Here is a 23,192-nt window from a genome sequence, read left to right on the forward strand (position 1 = left end):
GCCCCGCCGCCCCGCCGCCTTGCCGGCCGCGAGCACGCCTCCCCGCCGCGGCCACGCCTCCTCCGACACCCGTCCCGCCCCGCCGCGGCCACGCCCGACGTGAGGCGCGGGAGCCGCCGGGCCGGGGGCGGGGCCTGCGCCGCCCCTCCCCCCCGCCGCCGCAGCCGGCGGCCTCCGCGCGGGCCTCCCAGCCCGTATTCCACTCACTTTGTTCTCCGCCTTTGTCCTAATCCACACCAGCAGGTGGAGCCGCAGTTAAAGTTTCCGAGTCCATTCCGGGAGCGGGAGCCCATCTTGCTCGCCGCCGAGGCCCTCGCTGGAGGAGGAGGGTCAGAGCTCGGGTGCAGCCAATCGCGGGCAACGCTGCTAGTTATCAGAGCAGAATGGGCTGTAGTTTAGTGAAATAGGAAAGCTGCAAAACACTGTGGAGTGCTCCCGTGTAAATAAAAAGAGGAAAAAAAAGTTTCTCAAGTCGCCGCTGCACGACGTCGGGCAGGCGCCGGGGCGGGGGTCTGCGCTCTCCCGAGCGGCCGCGCGCTGGACTTTATTGTGCCGCAACAAGCCCCCGTTCCCATTGTTTGTGTTTTTTTCAAAATATGGCAAAGGTTCAGGTGAACAATGTAGTGGTGCTGGATAACCCTTCTCCTTTCTACAACCCGTTCCAGTTCGAGATCACCTTCGAGTGCATCGAGGACCTGTCTGAAGGTGAGTCGGGCGCCCGCCCGCCGCCGGGCTGTCAGTTGCGGGCTGCAGACGTTGAAAGTTTCCCGGGCCCGGCCTCGCGCGGGCGGCCGGTGCTCGGCGCCGGACGGGCGGCGGGCTCGGCTCTGCGGAGGGAAACTTGAAGTTGATGGACGACGGCCGCCGAGGCGCGCGCGGCGTTCGGCCGCAGCCGGGGCGCCTGCCGTGGCTCAACTTGCGAGGAACTTGTTCAAGCGGAGGTAGCCATGTTGTCAGCTTTGTCTGGCGGGCGGGCGGTTCGCGAGACCCGCACTCGCGCCCGCGGCGCCGGCCGGGGGTCGCGCCGGGCTGGCCCCGCGCCGCGAACGGCCTCCGCGGCCCCGGCACGGAGGCTGGGAAGGGAGAGGCATGTGTGTAGTCGCGCCGGCGAGTTAGCAGCGGAGCCATCTTACCAAGAGTAGAGAATTGGGCCACCGACCCCGGCGTCACGACGCCTCCTCTCCGCGCCGCGGGTGACGAACACGGCGCCCCGCCTGCCCACCTTCCTGCCCCCGAGGGACAGGCAAATCCATTTTTAGAGCTTACGCCGGAGTTGCCCCACTCTTTGGGGTGGCCGTGCCTTGGCTGCTCCGGGGAGGAGAGCGAGGCTGTCCTCACGCTGATTTCTGGCTCCCTGGACCAACCAGCGGGGGAGGCGGGCGCAGGCTCGGCCCCTCGGCGCCCCGGCGCTCCCCAGGGACGGCGGGTGCTCCCCCGCGGCACTCCCCGGCTGGCGCCCGGGATGCTCGGGGCGCCCGGGGATGCTGGCGCTCAGGCTCGCCCAGACTGGCGGAGACTCCTGTTCGTAACGACGGAAACCTCCTCTCCTCCCTCTCAGGAAGAAAAATACTGCTAAGCTAGAAAGTTACATTTAACCCAAGAGCAGAAATAAGTAAAACACTGAAATAATTTCCAGGACTTAATCACTGGCTTCTCAGTAGTCTGAGAGACTTTTCTTCAAGAACGTGTTGAAATCTAATTAAAATAACTCCACATCCAAACACCCTGAGCATAAAACACAAAAGTGGTCTAGGAAATAACAGGTAAAGTGCTGATAGCAATGCAAAGATTTTTACAATTTTTTCTAGGTTCGTTTTAAGGACTCCAAAGATATTTTTTAAATGTTCAGTAATAAATATTTAGAAAGCTAAAACTTGCCAAGGTTTTTATCTTTGCCCTTAGATTTTATTAATCCAGTGCTTTCCTTTTAAATTTGAGGAGAAAAAATTCAACTTCATCAGTGATCATTTTACAGTTAAATAGCGGACATGCTTATTTAAAGTTATGTTTAACAAAAATGCATTTAAAATTATGCTAATCATGGTATATAAAGTATTTCACTTAAAAATTAGTTTTTAATCTCTGCAAAATATGTTTTATGTAGGGTGCCAAAGTTTTCAGAATATAAAAGCAATACCTGCTTATTGGAATAAACTTTTAAAAAGTTGTGCATACATTTATAAAGTAACAGTCCTCTGTACTCAAATGCCTTCCACCATCGCCTGTAATTAACACTTTAATCTGTGCTCTTCCAAGAAGTATTAATGCATACATAAGACATATATGCAAATATATGTATTATGTGTATTCCATATTTTAAAAGACAGTTCATTTATTAAACTAATTTCTATTAGGCCACTGATAATAAAATTAAAGGGGATTTTTCTTATTACTCTGAAACCATTTGATTACCTTCCCAGAGTACCACTATAATCATTTCAGCTACCAGGTCAATTTTTCATACCCAACAGTAAGTTTTCCTTTTTATTGCCAATTATATATAAAAATGGGCAAATGCAAGAGAAACCATTGATCAGTCCATTCCAACGTACTATATTATGGGTATTTCTTTTGGACAAGGATGATAGATGATTCAGGATGTTACAGGGCTTTGACATTGCATGGTTGAAACCCACCATTCATTTAGAATTATGTTCCCATTTTTAACTGGCATCTATTCAGAACTTGGCTGAATCATGTCAGAGTTTTTATGATACTAGTGTCAACAGTACACTTACTTCCACTTTTACACCTCTTCCTAGGGCACCTAGACTGGTTATTTAGCATTTTTCAAAAGAGTTTAAGCTGAGTCATACTGAAGCTGCAAAGGAATCTTTCAAAAAGGTGCCATGCTTGTGTACTCCACCTAGAGGCTATGTGGATTAAGGAAATTAAGTTTATTTAGCAAAAGCTTGTAAGTTCCATACTTTTATATTGCAGTTCTTTAAAAAAAAAAAAAAAAAATCTATACTTAAAATGAAACTACAGAATATTCTTTAGAGAAATTTTCACTTCATAATTTTGTCTTAAACTCCAAGGCAGAGGTTGGCCACCATTTTACATGCTTAAACTTGATAGGAGACCCAGGATGTGTTTGATCTGATGGTCCCCAAGCTTGTACAAGTTTTGATTGACCTTCATGCTAATCTTGGGCCCTCTGTAGACTGTTGATTCTTTGTTTCTCTAACAGAATGGAGCCATTAAGTTGGTCAATATCAATAATTCTAGGCTACTGTCAGCTGAACCCTTACAATGTACCAGAATTGAACGTGGTGTTTCATCTTTTTAAACTTCAGGCTTGTTCTAATTCCCAAAGATTACATACTTTACACTCACCACATACCTTCCCAAGTACAGTAATTAGTTTAAAATTCCCCTGGTGACTTCCCTCACTTCCAACCATAATTGCAAATACTTGCAATTGGGGTTACCATGATTAAGTGAAACAATTAGTTAACTTTTTAAATAAATGAATAAACCCCAACAGATAACCTGTGTATTTGATTCTATCCCTTCTTTTCCTTTGTATACAGGGGACAGGGGGATGAAAGGAGAGTTAAAAAAAAAAAGAATAAGAATAAAACAACTGATGCTAATTTATAAATAAATTACTGAGCATTTTAAAGTCAGTACCTACAGCAAGGATCCATTAGCATAAAAAAATAAGGTACAGGTGTTCACTGAGTTACAGCCTGTGCTCCTTAAGGTAGATTATCTTTCCATGGCCTCTGTCCGCACCCATCTCCCTCCACAACCCCCCATACCCAGTTAAGTTCCTTTATCCCACTATTCATTTGAGAGCCAGAAATGGAAGAATTATTTCCTAGTTTTGGTTTTGGAAGGAGCCCAGGCTTTGAAGTTGCAGAAACAACTTGGGTCTGATTCTTCGGTTTGGTGAATTTGGGTAAATTACTTAGCTTCTTGGGGACTCACCTTCCTTGTTTGCATAATAGTATAATTAAATCTATATGATAAAGTTGTTGAGATTTAAATAACAGGGTGAAATTGACAAGACCAATGCCCAGCACATAGTAGGTCTTTTATAAGTATATAATTCTTGACTATGTTCCTATGCCAGACCACAAATGCCTTATACCATTTACAAAGCCAAGAGGACTATGTGTATTGGTACAAATAAATACATATGGAATGAACAAAATACAAAAACTGCATGTGACAATTACCAGACTACCCTCAATTGGCTAGTTTAGTAGGTTTTACACTCCTGTCGTAAGTTTGTCCACTTAGCTTCTGCATTTCCTACATCATTGATACCTATCTAGTAGATATCTCAAACTTAACATGTCCAAAACTAATTCCTGGTTGTTTTTAATCCCTACCCCTTGCAAAAAGGGGGACTGACTCTTCCTGCCTTTATCTTCAAGATTTATCCAGAGCGTGACTGCTTCTCATCCCCATAGCTACATATGGTCCATGCTACCATCAGTTCTTGGCCTCAGTTGTTAAAATATCCACCTGTTTCTTCCCTCACCATCTTACAGTCCACACTAAACGCAGGATCCACAATGATCCTTCTAAAATGAAAGCTGGATCATGTTATCCTTCCAATCAGAACCCTCCCAATGGCTTCCCATGCTACTTACAAAAGTCTTCAATGACGGCCTTCAAAACTTTGCATAATCTGGCCATGCCCCTCACACTCAATCTAATGGTCAGTTATTTTCCCCTTTATCCAGTTTGCACAAACCCTGACCTCCTTGCTTTTTCTTTTTCTTTAAGATTTTATTTATTTGACAGAGAAATCACAAATAGGCAGAGAGGAAGCAGGCAGAGGGAGAGGGGAAGTAGGCTTCCTGCTGAGCAGAGAGCCCAATGTGGGGTGATCCCAGGACCGTGAGATCATGACCTGAGCCACCCAGGCGCCCCTACTCCTTGCTTTTTCTTGAGCAAGCTAAGCATGCTCCTACTTCTAAATATTTGCTAATCCTTCTAACTAGATATCCATATTGCTTCTTCGTCTTTTAATCTTGATCAGCAAATAAATGATCTTGTGAGATGTCAGATGCAGGGAACTTGCATCTGGAAATGTGCTAGAAGATGGAAATATAAGTGGTCTAGGACAGAGCCATGAAGTACCTCATAGGTCCTCAGAAAATGACTGCTTTCTTAGTAAGAGAATAGACCTAAAGGAGCTTCAATAAATTGCAGTTTATCATACAATATGAATAAGTAGTACCTATTACTATTTCTCTTCTCTCTTTAGGGAACAAAAATACCTACACAATCACACAAAAATGGCAATACCACGGCAGCACTAAGTAGATTCTCAGTGTGTGACCTAGAAACACCCCCCTGGGAGTGCTGCTGTGGCCTTGGTGTAGTGAATCCAAGAGGCAGGCTGCACAGTGCTAAACACCTTAGGAGGACCAGAAGGTCTCAGAGGTGATCTGTATTTGCAATTGTCTTCCTCCCCCTTCTAAAGAGGCGGCAGCTCCTTTGAAAGAGCAGTTGCTTTACTCATCTCTGGGTTCTTGTAGCAGAGCGCTCTGTAAAAGGTGCTCAATGAAAGCTGAATTACATATAACAATGGCATAAAATGTCTTGGGTTGCACTTTAGTGTATCTTCCTCTTCCTCGTGTCTGTTCCCACCACCCATACTCCTTATCAAGTGGTTATAAGGATCCCTGGTTTCCTCACCTACGATATAAAGTGGTGCAGTGAGGGAAAAAACCCAACTGTGGTCCCTTTCACAGTTGATGAGCTGAAGCCCTTCATTTCTGAGCCACAAGGGAAGTTGGCTAATAATGATTTCCCCACTTTGGAGCTCTTTAATAATCTGGATCTGTGCAACATAATATGGGGCAGCCCTTCCAAAGCATGCTTAGTATTAGTAGCTTGTTAAAAGATGACATAGGTAAAAAGGGGGTGGGGGGATTCCATAGCCGAACAAACTTGGGAAATGCTGGATTAATGTTATTGGTGTTCTTTACTGAAGAAGTCTCACAACACGTACTCTGCCAAGGTGCTTTAGGAGTCCTCAACAGAAGGTTGTAGCATTTCCCAAGTTTTGGGCCATGTTGTTTTGTTTGCTAGTAGCCCTTCCCTGGGACTAGTGTTTCACAAAAGAACATTTTGAGAAAGTTTCTGGTAAGAAATAGAAGAATTTCATAAGGAGCAATTCAGTGCCTTCCTGGATTTTCTGCCATGAGAAGCCAATTTTAGCAGCCAATAAATGGCTTAAGTGGACATTAAAAGGGTCTTTGATGCCATCTCATAATGTAATTACTGAATATGAAATAACGTTTTGGTTTTTAACCCTAGACTTGGAATGGAAAATTATCTATGTGGGCTCTGCAGAAAGTGAAGAATACGACCAAGTTTTAGACTCTGTTTTAGTGGGCCCTGTTCCTGCAGGAAGGCATATGTTTGTATTTCAGGTAAGACTATTCTTGGTAAATATATATGCCAAATACATTTCTAAACTCTAATCTCATGGTCCTTATCCATTTCCTTGTGGGTTAAATCACTCTGCTTCTGCTATATTCACTTTTTATCTGCTTCTCATCTGCTGTGAGAGGTTGGTGTGCTGTCTGCTCCAGAGCCGTGCACAGCACTCAGTAAAGCTCCCAGTGTCCCGGCATATGCGGTGTTTAATTTGGGGCTCTGCCTGTGAATAGTCCTGTAGTATTAGACTTTCGGGGGGGGGGGGCTGGCCAGCAGCCCAATATAGGGATCCAAGGCATACTACAACTGGCATAGGTAGTATAGTAATATGCATCTTCAGTTTATGGTTTCAGCCATTAGGAGTAATGATCACAAGAAAAACAACTTTCTTTCAGCATAATCAGTAATTGAGCTAGGTTAGTAAGTAGATAGAGAGCTACTGCATAAAGTTGAATCATTGGAATTAAGGTCCAGTGGTTTACTAAAGCATCTAATCTGTACATACTATAGAGGATTACTGTTACAATAAAATTCTGTTTATTATTTGTTAGGGGAAATTCTAATACAAATGTTCTCAGGTATCACTGACAGTATTTGGGTCTGTGCCAAGGCTTTAGACACTGTCTTCTGTATTCAAAGTGTTACTAATTTTAATCCATGTTAAATTGTTGTATAAAGCTATTCTGTCACTTCTGATTATCCATGCTTATTAGGAGATATTTGTAAGTAGCCCAAAGAGTAGCCATAGGTTGAAAAACAAAACAAAAAACCACTTCATTTTGTTTCAAGTATTTCTACAAGAGTCCCCATCAGTGGAGTAGAACCCACTGAAAAGACTTCATCCAGAAAGAAAATTAACTCTTCCTATCCCTAACCCCCCCCCTTTTTTTTTTTTCATTTCATAGATGGGACCAATTTAAATGAATACTGTTGGTCAGCTAATCCCATCAGATATGGGCCAAGAATTATAAACATATGGTATCTTGGTCTCCTAGCCTTAGTGCCTTTTATTAAAAGCCAACAAATAATTTACTATGTTTAAACAAATGGTTAAATAAAGCTCAGATATATTAGTTCAAATCTACTGATTAAAAGTGCTGTTAAGCCGATTTGGGTGAGTGCATAACCTTGGTGAAAGATGTGGATACTAGAGAATGTGCAGAGGGAACCACTGCAGTTACAGACCTTCCTCAAATCCTGGCTCCGTTGCTTATTAAACACGTGCGCCTTTAGACAGGCTCCCTAGCCTCGGTTAGTCACTCTATAGCTGTCTATAAAATGTGGATAATACCTAACCTCATTAGAATGTTAGGAGGATTAAATGAGGAATAAAGTAGTTAAGTGCTATCACTGACAAATAATGCCCTACTTCTATTATTAGAACTAAATTTTTATTCTCTTAAGTTCTTGAAATTGTTACATAAAAGCAGCAGTATTTGCTTTAACCCACAAGCTTGGAAAACCCATACATCACTGATGATAATTCATGATGTGGTAAGAAACTTGGATTGACAGGTAGTGATACACCTTTTTATGCTACCATAAAACCTGCAAATAAATCCCTTGGCTTTGAAACAAACCCTTAAATGACTTTTCTCTGTGTTTATGTTGTTAAGAACACTCTTAAGCTTTTGGCTTAGAGTGAATAATTAATTAAAAAATATTTCCCTCCAGTGATTTTCCAGTAGTTTTACATTGGTATCAGTGTTCATGTTGCCAAAAAGGACAGAGAAAAAAAGCATGCGATTTAAATCAGATGGTCAGCCTGTACATTTACAGAATTCACCATGATCAGCGAAAAGGGACTAAAATACAGTTTTTGTCTTGTACTTTAAACAGACTGTCATAGTATTCGCCTGGTCTGCCATGAATAAACATACCTTTCACCTGAGTGTGTCAAAGCCTAGCAGGAAGATGTCCAGACATTTGCCTAGTACTGCTGGTTGAAGTTAAAAATCTCTACCTATCACTTTATCCTAAGTGATCTGAGAGGCCTATGGGTTTTTCTACTTGAATATGAATTTGCTGAAGTTGAATCCTTTAGCAAAAAAATTTTAAAACACAAACATGGCTAGTACCAGTCTACTGAGGAGATGGGAAGCACTGTGAGGGGAAGGTTTCCATAGTAGTACTGAATTGCTTCTTTTTCCCATTCGCCACTCATTTCCAGGACATTAGAATCTCTTTGGGTAACCTGGAAGTAACCAGACCCCTCTGGGGGAAAGGGGGCACACAGGATCTTTAAGACAAACAGTATATTCTCAGGACAGGCCCTTAGTCCCCCTGCCAATCTCTCTCCAATGAGTCAGATTACTTCATGTCAGGAATTGAGTTAGAATAAATTTCAAAATACTAAGTATATACTGAGTGCCCAGAGCTATGCCAGACATGAGATTATAAAGATGAACTGGATAGAACTTCTGCTCAGTCCAGGCAAAGACTGAAGGGTAAACATATCTATTTAGGTTATTGGACATACATTAGTAGATGTGTGTCAAGTAATTTTAAGTGCAAAAACAGTATTATTAATTCTACCTTCTGAATCAGAAAGGGGTTTACTGGGGTCACCTGGGTGGTTTGGTTGGTTAAATGTCCGACTCTTGATCTCAGCTCAGGTCTTGCTTTCAGGGTTTTGAGTTCAAGCCCTGTGTTGGGCTCCACACTGGGCATGGGGCCAATGGGCTTCACTAAGGATATATTTCATACAAATTTAGAAAGATGAATTTTGTAGGATGTTAGGGAAGAAACTTATAGGCCAAAAGAACAGTATATGCAAGGCACAGAGGCATGAAAGATTACCACTACATTTTAAAGAACTCTGTCTAATCCTAGAACAAGAGTAAGAGGTGTAGAATTAAATGGAGTGTGAATGGTTGAAGACAAATTGTAAAGGGCCTTATAAATGAAGTTAAAGAACAGATTTTTATCTCTGAAATGGGAGTAATCGTCTGGAGTTTTTAAAACAGGTAAAGGAATAGGAATGGATCTTTGCCTAGCTAGTGTTGGCAGTAGTACAAACAGCAGGTGAGCTGGAGGATTCTAGTTAGAAAGTTATTCCAGATAAGACATGAAGACATGAACTGAGTCTTCAGAAATGAGAAATGTTGCAACAGGCTGGATAGGGGAGGTAGGGAAGAGAGGGTACTGAAATTTTTAGCCTAGGTCAATGTTTTAGCTAGATAGATATTGTATGCCTTTTTGTGTCATCTGCATGTGGTAGGTACACAATAATTATTATCTTTAATGATAATGGCTTGATAGAGAATGTCAGCCGGGGGTGTTGCTAAGCTATAGCACTGGCTGAAGTGTTCACCCAGGCACAGGGATGTTTAGTGTCCTGGCAAGAGTCAGCTGATCTGCTGGGATGAGCTCCATCCCTTCAGCACTCAGAATGGCTGCCTCAGGTCACAATCCCATGCCTCACTGTCATTGCGCATCAGCCTAGGCCTCCTCACCAGTCTCCTTAGTGCCTCTCACACTGCCATGCGTGGAACCCTAGCCTTTGCCGATGCTGTTTGCCTTCTCTAGCTCACTTGCTTCACCTTCTGCATTTCTTAAGATTCAGCAGCTTGATTCAAAACATCAATAAGTATATCTTCTTAAACCAATCTTTATCTTGGTTGTATTTCTGTAGTATGTGTGGTTTAAAAGTACACTATATTTTAGTGGCTATCAAAGTCATTCACAATAGATGATTAATATTTTTGAAAATCTGCTATAGAGCCACTTCTATCCCATTTTCAGTCTTATGTTAATTTACTATTAGAATATTTGTGCAAAGGTGGGAGAGTGGGTGTGAGAATATATGTCCTGAGTATAAGAGAGAAACCAGTATAATAAACATTTGTTGCCAGCAGGCTGTGTGGAGATCATTGAATATTTACTAATTTAGGTTTAAAAATTATGACTGGAAATTATGACTAGAATCAACTAGACTATTGGCTTAATTGTTTGCTATATTTTATAAAAGGTTTTATAATTGAATATTGTATAATCCCATATGAACTACCATACAGTCTGACCAGATTTATCTTCCTATAAAAGTGGTGAAGTTTTCAGGTGCCCAGAGTAATTAGCTATATTGTGGAGAAATATTCGAACTAGATTTTCTGACTATAAGTCAATCAAAAATGAGCATTTGCCTTCCCAGTATGATTTCCAAGTTTTTGTTGTTTTGCCCTTAACTGACGGTGCTGAAGGTAACCAGAATGCGTCTTGCTTGCAGTTAACAGCCTTTTGTGATGTGTTTCTTTTCTTTTTAAATTATTGTAGGCTGATGCACCTAATCCAGGACTCATTCCAGATGCAGATGCAGTAGGTGTAACAGTTGTGCTAATTACATGCACTTATCGAGGTCAAGAATTTATTAGAGTTGGCTATTATGTAAATAATGAATATACTGAGACAGAACTAAGGGAAAATCCACCAGTAAAACCAGACTTTTCTAAGGTAATGACTATTTCTTTTTCATTACTTTTACTATACTTTTTTTTAAAGTAGATGCCATTTCATAGTATATTATGAAAATAGCTTGGAGACAAAATAAATTTGAGGTCCTTGTGCCAAATGGCACACTAACCATTCCATTTCCATACTTGACCTCAGACCCTACCTCCTGATGAATCATTAGTAATTAATGTTGGTCACGCACTTTCAGAGTCTCTTATGGTTTAGAAAGTTGAAAGTGCCTCCTCTAAGAGATAGTAGTTTATAACTTTCTCTACGGCATTTCCCGTACATCATATATATTAGAGATGAAACCAAAGGTCTTAAGTATCTCTGGTTTTGGAAAATAGCTTCTGAGCAAGAAGCTGAAACCTGTGCTTCAGAATTACAGATTCTCAGAAATACTTCCTATTTTATGATTTTTTCATTGGGACCTGACAGTTTAGTAACTGGTGACTTATGTGAGATTGAACACAACACTCCATCTGCCTGAGCATGCAAGAAAAATTACATGGGAGTAGAATGGAATGTTCTTTCTGATAATGAGGCTGGAATATTTAATCCTGGTATGGGACCTTCCAGTGACTCAATGTATTAGTTAACTATAAGGCACCTTGTATAGCAAAAAACAAAAAACTAGAATACTATTTCTGAGAATGAACCATAATAATTAAAAGGTATGAAACCACTTATAATGAGAGTTGATATTTGGGGAAATTTTTATTTTCTTTGGAAATATTACTGAAGAGACACCATATCAACCCAAAAAGCATACTAATTAGATAAAGCATCCTGTGGAGAATCCACCCTCAAAAAAGAAGAGACTGTCTCCCTTTTAGGAAACAAGTATAGAAGGGTTATTTTGTTGTTTAGTAAGAGATCTGGATGAATTCCCTCAGATCCTTCATATCCTCTCCATTAGTCTAAAATATTTTTTTTTGCTGTAGCCCTAGTCCTTGTGTATTAGTTACATTTAAGGTGCTTTACTAAATTTTATGCCTTTGTATAAATTTTAGCCCTTTGGGAGTACTGATATAAAGAACCATTTGATTAAGCTCCTATTCATGTATATTTAACTTTCTTAATGTTGTCTATTTATATATGTCCTTCCTTTAGCTTCAGAGGAACATTTTGGCATCTAATCCCAGAGTTACAAGATTCCACATTAATTGGGAAGATAACACAGAAAAACTGGAAGATGCAGAGAGCAGTAATCCAAATCTACAATCACTTCTTTCAACAGATGCATTACCTTCAGCATCAAAGGGATGGTCCACATCAGAAAACTCACTAAATGTCATGTTAGAATCCCATATGGACTGCATGTGACCACCTGCCATCCCTTTAGTACAAATTAAGCTATAAAAACACACAGAACTATTTGAAATTCCGTAAGTACATAGTCGAGACACAATGTGAAGAATTTGTTTAAAAACATCCTGTAGAAAGTTTATAAGAAAACCAGTATTTGAGCAAATTGTGGAATATAAATACAACTATTTTTAAGTAATTTTTTTCTCTAATGTGTTATTTTATTTGTTCTGAAACTAATCTGATTAAAACATATATATTATTTTCTTCTCTGCTATATGTAATTAAAGCACTTATAAAGAAAAATATAAACCATTAGACCAGGTTGTAAAGCTGTCTTAGCCTTTTGGACAATAATCTTTGGACCACTATTTTACTGGCCTTCAGAAGAACAAACTTCCAACTTCAACTAAAATGTTTCTGTGATAAATAGTTTGGTTTAATGTGAGGGGCAAATTTCTATTCTTTTTTGTCAATGTCCTTAAAGAAGGGATTTGAAGTCAACTATAAGCTACCATGAACTTTAGGACCTGATTTTCTAGGCCACCTTGAGGCCTCTTATGGCAACTATTACACAGAATGTTAGATAGCATTCAGTTTGGTTTCTAAGATGATAACAAATGTGGTTAATTGTTCTTAAAGTCCTTTGTTTTATAACCATTTAGGACATCCAAATACTCCTTGAATCATCCATCATTTCTACCCAGTGAATTCAGCATGTCAAGAGCGCTAAGTTTAAGAATAGGATATTATAATGACTTAGATCTATTCATGAGATTTATAAAAATACAATGAACTTAACCCTTCAAAACTGACTTGTTAGATCATCTGTTGTTGACAGTGTTTATTTAAAAAAAAAAGTGGATTTGGGAAGGTGTATTAGCTTTATCATAATAGATGAGTCACTATTTTGGAAAAATATATATTTTCACACATGTGGTACTCTTCTCCATATCCCTTGACACTCATGCAGAATAAGATTAGGCATATTTGTGGTTGATGTATTTTAGATAGCCTTTCCAGATACGTTTTTAAAAAGTAATCTTGGAAAGGAATCCATTAACTAAGTGGGCCAAAAGGTTCTTTTTCTTTGATGAGAGCTAGGTCCTTCCTCAAAGTTTCCTGTGCTTCATTAAATTTAAGTGTAGAATATTCTCAATACTCTTGCTGCTAAGCAAGACATTAGCCATATGATACAGTTATGCAGTGCCTTTATATCTAAAACTTTTATACTGCACTTTTTAAAGCTTTTATTTTGAGGAAGGGAAAAGGGCATTTGTCTGAATGTGGAATTTAAGTTGTATATATTTCCTGTCATTCTAAAAAAAGAATTTGTGAAGGAAAATTTTGCTAAATGTTAAACTTTGAAATTTAATATACCAGATTATCAAAATACTGTCCACTAACTAGTTCATAGATTTTAAAAATAAAATACATCCAACTGTTAAAACTATATGAAGAAAATTTTTTTTGTTTATTTGCAATTAAAGGAAAATGTTAAAATATTAAAATGAAAATAAAAGTAAAATTTCCAACAAAGAGCTCAGTGATTAATATAACAAGATATGGGCTTGTTAGAAATAAAGCATATATAAGCCAAATTACCAAATAAAGCAATTTACTGCTGAGTTTTTATTCCGACTAATTATAGTGACTGACTCATATTAATACCAAGAGTTAGGTTTTTACATCAATTTGTAAATGGACAGCTAATTTTCACAAAAAAAGTTAAGACTTACGTTTTAAGTCTTCTTTCAGAATTTTTATGATTCTATAAGATTTAGAACTCAAACTATAGCACAGGGGTTTTATTTTCCCCCCGTTTAGCTTCATTTAGAGACACTATATGAAGTATAGCTAAAATGTTTGGAATAGTTTTTTTCCTTTTTGATCATAGTAAATATTAGTTCTTTCATGAAAAGATAAACATGAACCAATTATTTACACCACAGAAGACAGAAGCAAGTAGGCTGGAGGGAATAAGGATATCAGTTGAGCTAGAAATCTGAGGAGCATGCATGCATTTGTTCATTTATAACCTTCTATAACCTTAGGCTTCCATGTGGTCTTGTTGTTTGGTTTTAAGATTTGGGGTTTCTAATTTTACCAAGAGAGTCTATGGAAGCAATTTTTGAAATCCCTGATACATATAAAAAAGTATATGACTCTGAAACACAAGTATTTATATGTTAATTTTCATGAAAATGCACCCATATAGTGCATCTTCATTGTGTGCAGTATATTCTGGTATCTTTTATTGTATTTCATTTTTAAAGTGCTGGTTTTGACTCCCTGAACTGGCATTTATGACTCTGAGGGACTGTGATATGCAGTTTAAAGAAAGGCTAGTCTGGCCTTTTGAATAGATGAAACTTAGCAATAACTTTTCTTTCATTCTAAAATTTATATTCCCCATACCTGTCTTTTGGATTATGATCTTGATGCTTAAAAAAAAGGGAAAAGTGCTAGTACAGTGAATCAGCAGCCATTCACTTGAAAACTGTCCAAATATTCTGAAGTTACTGGTAGCCCACCAGATAGCCTGGATGCATTTCTTGGCCCTCCATATAGTTAACTTACAAAACATTCCACATAATTACTTGGCAAACACTTTTGTTTGTTACCGGCATCATTTTATAAAGAACTCTAGAACCCTGGGTCATAAGAATTTTTAAATGCACATAAAGTGTTCTTTATATATTCTTGCTTACTATCCTTCCAGTATGCTGAACCTTGTCTATGCCTCTCCATTCACAAATCCCTTCTCATCAATGCTTAATGTACTATTCAGTTATATTTCAAAATCTAAGAGCCCCTTAGAATGGGGCTTTCCTCATGTAGGACCATTAATGCAGCATTTGCTGCTTTATGAGAAGTTTTATAGTATAAGTTTCTCATAAGAAATTTCAGCACAGGCTTCCCTTAATAAGTAGCAAAGGACATTTGTAAAATGTGTGAAACCAAAGGCCTATTATAGACAGAAGTACAGGAGAAATATTTCCCTTATCACAACAGTGTAAAATACAAAATCCCATCAAGACAGGCTTTCTAAAAATTTTCCTAAAGTTACTTTATAATCACATCCTGACATTCAATCTGCAAAGGCTTTTAAATGTACTTGAAGAATCATTGCAATATATGAATGAAGCTCCACAATGCAGTGAAAGTGTGCTTTCCACGTATTAAGACAAATTTTCTACTGAATTTTCAGTAGGAGCTACTGTTGCCCGTGAAATCTACAAGCACAAAAATGCCTCAAGCTCTATGCCATCGATCTACTTTGATAAAGGGAGATTTTTTTTTTCCCATTTATCTCAATGTTTTGTTTACTAGGTCCTCATAAAAATGCCAGATGGTGCATGCTTTTTCCACATTAAATAGGATCTTTGAAAACTAAGATGCAAAAAAATATATGGGGTAAGTTTTAGGAAAATTAAGTGAAAGTGGAGCTTTTAAAATATTTTCTTAGAGCTACAAAAGTAGGTGCTACATATTTTCTTTGATTTTTGGCAGTAACTCAAAAATTAGCTTGAAATTTATCCTATGTTAGGTACTTTTTCATCAGAAAAACATTGTGTTACTGTATATAGTAAAGTTAAATTAACTGAAATTGTCATGTAAAATACCTGCACTAGTAGATCCAATTCCTGTGGTGAGCACAGAGCGTGGTGTAATCTTTGCTGCATACTTGAGGAATTGAGATTTCCCTGTGCCAGGATCCCCAACCAATAAAAGATGAGATTCGCCTAGAAAAAAGTTAGTAAACTTTCAAATTTCTATGAAAAGACCCATGAATTAAGTGTAATTAATCAAGAAGAAAACGGTCTACTTGGGATGCCAACACAATTTACATTTTATGCTTCTGCTATTTACTTAAGGTCATTTAAGTACAGACTTAACCAGTTATCTTTAGAAAAGTTAACATCATAAATAATAATTTTAAGTGATTTCTGAATATGATATTTATAATCTAATAGACTTTGTGCTATTTCCAGATGTTCAGGCATATGCCTAACATTTTAAAAATTTTTGGCTTATAGAGTTTCTGATTTTATTTTTTATTTTAAAGATTTTATTTATTAACAAGAGAATACAAGCAGGGGGAGGGGCAATCAGAGAGGGAGAAGCAGGCTCCACGCTGAGCAGGGAACCTGTTGTGGGATTCAATCCAAGGACCCTAGGATCATGACCTGAGCCAAAGGCAGACACTTAACCAACTGAGCCACTTAGGCACCCCTTAATCTATTTTTTTTTTTAAGATTTTGTTTATTTGACAGGCAGAGATCATAAGTAGGCAGAGAGGCAGGCAGAGAGAGAGAGAGAGAGGGAAGCAGGCTCCCCGTTGAGCAAAGAACCCGATGTGGGACTCGATCCCAGGACCCCGAGATCTTGACCTGAGCCAAAGGCAGCGGTTTAACCCACTGAGCCACCCAGGCGCCCCCTTAATCTATTTTTAAATACCAAACTACTTGGCTAAATCTTTCCAAACAAGCCATACAAATATTTTATTCCATTTTTATTTAAGTATTTTTAAGTGTTCAGGACTTTATAAGTGCTTTATAAGTATCAAGTCGCTTATGATTATAACAGTTAAATGAAGAACTTTTCATTTTAGTAATTTATATTGAAATATAAATTTTAGTAATTATAGTAATTTAATGAAATAATCTACCTTAAAGTACTTATTTTCAAATGTAACAAATGAACATATAAGTATCTTTTGGTATGTATTATCTCACTGATCAATTTATTCAGTTATACTCAAGTATTTCCTAAATACATTAATAGGAAACTCCTTATGCTCAACATTTAGCAGAGTGCCAGAATGTGATCAAAACATACAATACACATAAACTTTTTATACTTTCTATTCCATATTGTACCATATGGTTTTAGAAATCTTACTAACAGCCTTGTTTATAACAATGTCCTTTTAGTCTTTGGTTATTATGACCCTCAGGTGGCCTATATAAGGGCCATAATAAACCTACTTTATGCCAGATTCAGGTCAGTTAAATGTGTTAGCTGCAAAAGAGCTTTCTGCCATTTGAACATAATTATACACTTAGAGTAATCTTTGCTTGAACGTATGACCTACAGCAGCACCTCATGGCAGATGGCACTTCTGCAACCTACCAGCAGAAGGGGAATCAGCAGGCAGATGACTGAGAGCAACAGTCTGAGAGAAACACACTGACAGTCACAGATGGAGAGACACTGACTTGGAGACCTTAAAAAGCACTATCTAATCTTTTCCTCTTGAAGACAGACTGGGGATCCAACGGAAAAGATAGTAATCAAAATGTAAAGATTTTATTGTGTGGCACCTTTACAGACTGGAGCAAAAATAGATGTTCCTCAAAACACTTAAAATTTCTTTAAGTCTTTGGAATTCTAGAAATTACCTTTTGGTATATAGATGCTGGACTAAGTATTGGGCAACTGTCAGCTTTAAAAGATTATGGTTAGTGGGGCGCCTGGGTGGCTCAGTGGGTTAAAGCCTCTGCCTTCAGCTCAGGTCATGATCCCAGGGTCCTGATATCAAGCCCCACGTCGGGCTCTCTGCTCGGCAGGGAGCCTGCTTCCTCCTCTCTCTCTGCCTGCCTCTCTGCCTACTTGTGATTGCTCTGTCAAATAAATAAATAAATTCTTTAAAAAAAAAGATTATGATTAGAAAATAAAGCTCAAAAAGTCATTTTTATTCAGGAAAGGAAAATTCTAACTTCTTACCTTGTATGTATTAACATTTCTCAAAAAGTTTTAATAGGTACTAACCTCTGACCCGTGTTCCTGTAGCATCAGTCCTTTGAATCCCACCAGCCAGCACCAGGGCCACAGCAAGCTTTACTAAGTACATCCCAAAAACTTGAGGGCACAAGCTGGCCAATATTTCATTCCTTCCTAGGAAAGGCAGAAAGGTCAGATGTTATGAACAGTTTTCAAGAAATCCTATCTGAAATTTCCCTTCTTATCCTAACTTCCTAGAAATATACTCTGCCATCTAATATCAAGAGAACCACTTCCAAATCCTACAGGAGTAAATAACTGTTTTGGTCCTAAAATTCCTTCTCTTATTAATGCCACAATAGGAAGTCTGCTTTTTTATTCCTTGCTTTTTATTTTTATGCCTGCTTAAGTTTCCATAAATTTATCATACTTTACAGGGACAGAAAGGAATCTCCTTTATTCCCTCATTAAGCCAACATTATCCCTTTAAAATACCATTGCATTTTACTCCACTGCCTAAATAAAATGAAGGTGCTCAATCTCAATAAGTTGGATTGCAGGAGCCAGTATCTTTAAATATAAGAGGTACTTGGAGCTCATGGAGCTTCTCCAGAGGTCTAAGAAAGAAGTAAAATAATCTACCCTGTGAGTCAATTCAGCATTTGCTCTGAAAAATTTGGTAAAGTCTCTTTACCTAGAATAAGTTACCAGGGTATCACAGTATTAAAAAGATCATATAAACTATAATTCTAGCAATCCAAGAGGGAAGTCTCAGATTCTTCTGATCATGTGTCATTAAGATTTTTTTTATTTTAGAGAGAGAGCATGAGCAGGAGGGGTAGAGGGAGAGACAGAGAGTCTCAAGCAGACTCTACACTGAGCATGGAGCCCAACTTGGGGCTTAATCTCAGGGCCGTGAGATTATGACCTGAGCCGAAACCAAGAGTCACGGGCTTAACCAACTGCGCCACCCAGATGCTCCTGATCATGTGCTTTATTTTTAAGATTTTAAAATTTATCTTCTTGACGGTGGGGGAGCGGTCACAAGTAGGGGGAGCAGAAGGCAGAGGTAGAGGGAGAAGCCGGCTCCCCGCTGAGCAGGGAGGTGGATGCAGGGCCCCATATCAGGATCCCAGGACCCTAGGATCACAGGATCATGACCTGAGCCAAAGGCCAATGCTCAACAACTGAGCCACCCAAGTGCCCCTGATCATATGCTTTTTTTAAAAAGATTTTTTATTTCTTCATGTAACAGAGAGATCACAAGTAGGCAGAGAGGCAGGCAGAGAGAGAGGGGGAAGCAGACTCCCTGCTGTGCAGAGAGCCCGATGTGGGGCTCGATCCCAGGACCCTGAGATCATGACCTGAGCCGAAGGTAGAGGCTTAACCCACTGAGCCACCCAGGCACCTGATCATGTGCTTTAAGTAAGAAAATATCACTGTTTGAGTTTGTTTTCAGAAATGTCAAAACACCAAATCTGATAATCTGCCTGTCCCACATATAAATAAAGCAGGTATTTCATTTGATCACTGGCCTAATTAACCAGCAGGGGCTCTTGGAAGGGGCTCTTGGATGCTCTTGGAAGGGGCTCTTGGATGCTCTATACCATCCTCACAAGCCTGTCCTAAGCTTGTCTTCACTTATGTGGAACCCGCTACTGTGATGGTTCTCTCTCCACATGCCGGCAACTAATTTGTGTGTTTCATGGCTTCCATGTTTGTCCTCATGTTTCAAAGACAGCTCTATTTGAGGAGGAAAATAATCGTGTAAATATTTAGCTGATTATTCCAGTTCCAGAAGCTTTTCTGCCAAAGCATTAGGGAAAGGAAGAGGGCTTTGTCCAGAATTTATGGCCTTATGCACAAAAGCTCCTTATTGTAATGAATCAGAATTGATCCGATGACAATGTAGGGTGACATGACTTGGGATGGCAGAAATGTGAAGAAAGAGAATCTTTTAGTATAATGAGAATCAGAAAAAAGAATTAGTAAATCCTAGAAGGCAGTTCCTTAACCACCAAAGGGAATCCCTCTCTTTCCTAAGGACGAAAGCCCAAAGGAAAAAGAGGAAGAAGGTTTGGGATCTAAGCAAATAAGACATTACAGCAGGTAGGTAAATTCTGACCAGAATTACACACACAAAGAAAGAAGGAATAGCCCCAACAAGCAGGTTTAGGAGTAGGCAAACTGACACGGGAGACTTCTGTGCCAGCTGTGCTGAATAAAGGTAGATTCAATGACTGATGTGCTAACAGGAAACATATCCTAGTGGTAAAGAGCACAGGCTCTGGGGTCAGAGGCCTGGATCACATCCCAGTGCTACCACTTACTACCCATCTGACTTTGGGCAAGTTTCTTAACCTCTCTGCCTCTATTTTCTTATCTGTAAGATGGAATGATAATGGTATCTTATAGAACTGTTGAGGATCAAAGGAGTTAATAAGTGTATAGCACATAGAACACCTGACACACTTAACTGTTAAGATATTACCTCTATTACTTATGCTTATTTCTGATCTCAATATTTACTCCCAATGTAGTTAACACAAAAGATATAAAGTGAGGTCTGAAGTACCAGAGAAAAATAAAGGGGAAGAACTATTCCCTTAAATTTGTTGTCTAAAGTTCCTTGAATCATGGCAATAGAGGCCATGGCTGTACTATGGAAGAGAATTCATTAGAGTGAACACTCCCCCAACTCTAGCTCCCTCCCAAATTTCTGCTTCTAGACCATGTTAATAGTGTGTCTAGAGCCTACCAGCTCATTCTTGTGGCATGGCCCTCAGTTACCCCAAGGAGAATAGGACTTCTAGATCTTCCCAGATCTGAATCATCCCTGAATCGGTTCACATGGCCCAACAGACTCCAATCCCTACATTTGGGTTTCTATTCAGCATCTAGGCACCAGGGTCAGAGGATCCCAGATGTTACTGCAGACTGGAACAAAGTCTTCACCTTCTAGACAGTACCAGTGTCAGATCTTAGTGAAGCAGATCAAACTCCAAGAGCTGAGGAGTGAAATCCCTGGCATTAGACTAGCAAAATGAAGACATCCTTCCAGATACAGCTCTCCGCTTCCACCACCCCTTCCCTTATTTCCCCCAACTAGCACGCATACACTTTGAATTGGTAAAGTACAGTACTGGTACTGAGTACTCAGAAAACGAAGAAAGCAGAATCCATTTGCACTAAAAAAACATTGCTTTGTTTTCTCTCTCTTCTTATGTCTCTTATAAGGTCATTATATTTACTTCTTCCTTTTATCCAGTAAATGAGCTGTACATCCATAACCTTCTAACTGAAACAAATAGACTCTGGATTTGACAGCACAAAGCACTTCTCTGGGTGTGGGTAGAACACTATATGATCCCCTTCCTTCACTGTAACAGGAACAGCTGAGCTGTGTAGCACTGCAATTAGTAAGAAATGACTGTGGTCCAAGGAAGAGTTACAGATTTTTGTGAGGACCCGACCCTAAGAAACAATTTTAAATACAGAAATTCCTTTAAAAATATATATGGTTCTTAAAGGGTTTGCTTAATAAAGCTACAACATAGAGAACCCCACTTTAGTATTTAAGAATAAAGTAATCAATATGTGTGAGACTTAAAGATGAAGTTTATTAAAAATAGTCTATCACAGGCTTCAGTTTATTTTTCTCAGTAGATGCCTCCAAGGAAGAATGAAAACAGACATTTGAAGATTTAACTGGTGTTTTATATCTTTGGAATTTTTAAATAAAAAAATACTCTATGAACCTAAAGGCTGTAATGTTTTAGTTTATGTATCTTACTCCACAATCAAAAGTTTTTGCTGTGATGACAAAGCTTATATTTTGCATCCTTCTATCTCTCATCACTTCTTTCCTACTGACTGCATATTTAAAAATCTTCAGTTAAAATAGTGTGAAGTTGTCTTTATTATCTCAGGTACATGAGAAAAGAAATAACACTTTCATAGGATGACGTTTCATAGTAGGATGTGTTTTGTCTACTTACGGAGGAATTGTATATTTATTGGTAAAGAAGGGAGAAAACTGGCAGTATAAGAGATGTCTAAAATAATAGAAATGGAAAATCTCTTGTAATCCAGCTTTTATTTTCCACAAAGATCTCTAAATTAAAAAAGACTATACCGGGCGCCTGGGTGGCTCAGTGGGTTAAGCCGCTGCCTTCGGCTCAGGTCATGATCTCAGGGTCCTGGGATCGATGCCCGCATCGGGCTCTCTGCTCAGCGGGGAGCCTGCTTCCCTCTCTCTCTCTCTCTCTCTGCCTTCCTCTCCGTCTACTTGTGATCTCTCTCTGTCAAATAAATAAATAAAATCTTTAAAAAAAAAAAAAAAAGGCTATACCAATATACACAATGGAATACTATGCAGCCATCAAAAGAAATGAAATCTTGCCATTTGCGGCGACGTGGACGGAACTAGAGGGTATCATACTTAGCGAAATAAGTCAATCAGAGAAAGACAACTATCATATGATCTCCCTGATATGAGGGAGAGGAGATGCAACATGGGGGGTTAAGAGGGTAGGAGAAGAGTAAATGAAACAAGACGGGATTGGGAAGGAGACAAACCATAAGTGACTCTTAATCTCACAAAACAAACTGAGGGTTGATGGGGGAGGGGGGTTGGGAGGGGGAGTGGGGTTATGGACATTGGGGAGGGTATGTGCTATGGTGAGTGCTGTGAAGTGTGTAAACCTGGCGATTCACAGACCTGTACCCCTGGGGATAAAAATATGTGTTTATAAAAAATAAAATTTAAAAAAAAAAAAAAAAGACTATACCAGCAAAGGGCTCTTCAAAAGGAAACTACGGCTAAAAGTCCTGATGACTGCTACCACCTTTTGAGTTCAGCCATTGAGTTTTCTAGCATGCAAGGCTCCTCCCAATCACAGACCTCATATTTAACTACTTAATGAAATGCCATTAAAAATTATCAGCTTTATACCCTTAATCACAAACCTGCAAAGGGATCACTTTTATAGGACTCCCAAAAATCTTCAAATTCCTTTTGGACCTCCTCATCCATGATGATCCCTGCAGACTGCTCATTATTTACTTGGACATAATTGGCTTTCAGGACTATCTCCACTTCACAGCGCACATCTTGCTGAAAGGGCTTCCACCGCTGCATTACAACTCCGTAAATAGTGAGGTCATCACCTAGGAGAGAGCACCAAGTAGCAGCAAAGTCCAGGAGGAGCACACTGCTTGCTGGGCATAGACTTGCATCACACAGATCCAGAAATAAGAAATAAACCACTCTCCCACCAGGTTTAGAATAGTAAACACTCCTC

At 39.4% G+C, this 23,192-nt stretch overlaps 2 protein-coding genes across 7 annotated transcripts in view; one reads left to right on the forward strand and one right to left on the reverse strand.

The window, feature by feature from the left end:
• The window catches only part of MCM9 (minichromosome maintenance 9 homologous recombination repair factor), a 90,446-nt gene that overhangs the window by 54,591 nt on the left and 12,663 nt on the right, over positions 1 to 23,192 (reverse strand). For 3 of the 6 annotated variants that reach the window (XM_047732941.1, XM_047732938.1, XM_047732943.1), the window contains exons 5-7: positions 22,858 to 23,058; positions 17,938 to 18,063; positions 15,789 to 15,908 (exon numbers count right to left, since the gene is read on the reverse strand). In XM_047732941.1, coding sequence (XP_047588897.1) covers positions 15,789 to 15,908; positions 17,938 to 18,063; positions 22,858 to 23,058 — 447 coding nt within the window. Of the gene's footprint in view, positions 1 to 4,864; positions 5,659 to 13,627; positions 15,556 to 15,788; positions 15,909 to 17,937; positions 18,064 to 22,857; positions 23,059 to 23,192 lie in introns of those variants that run through there. The other 3 variants (XM_047732942.1, XM_047732944.1, XM_047732940.1) reach the window with 3 other exon arrangements.
• ASF1A (anti-silencing function 1A histone chaperone) lies at positions 244 to 13,011 on the forward strand. Its single transcript, XM_047732945.1, has 4 exons — positions 244 to 705; positions 6,283 to 6,398; positions 10,678 to 10,854; positions 11,968 to 13,011. The coding sequence occupies exons 1-4, from the start codon at positions 597 to 599 to the stop codon at positions 12,178 to 12,180; spliced, it is 615 nt and encodes a 204-aa protein (XP_047588901.1). The 5' UTR covers positions 244 to 596; the 3' UTR covers positions 12,181 to 13,011.

This window comes from Lutra lutra, chromosome 6 (assembly GCF_902655055.1).
Source record: "Lutra lutra chromosome 6, mLutLut1.2, whole genome shotgun sequence".
Lineage (NCBI taxonomy): Eukaryota > Metazoa > Chordata > Mammalia > Carnivora > Mustelidae > Lutra > Lutra lutra.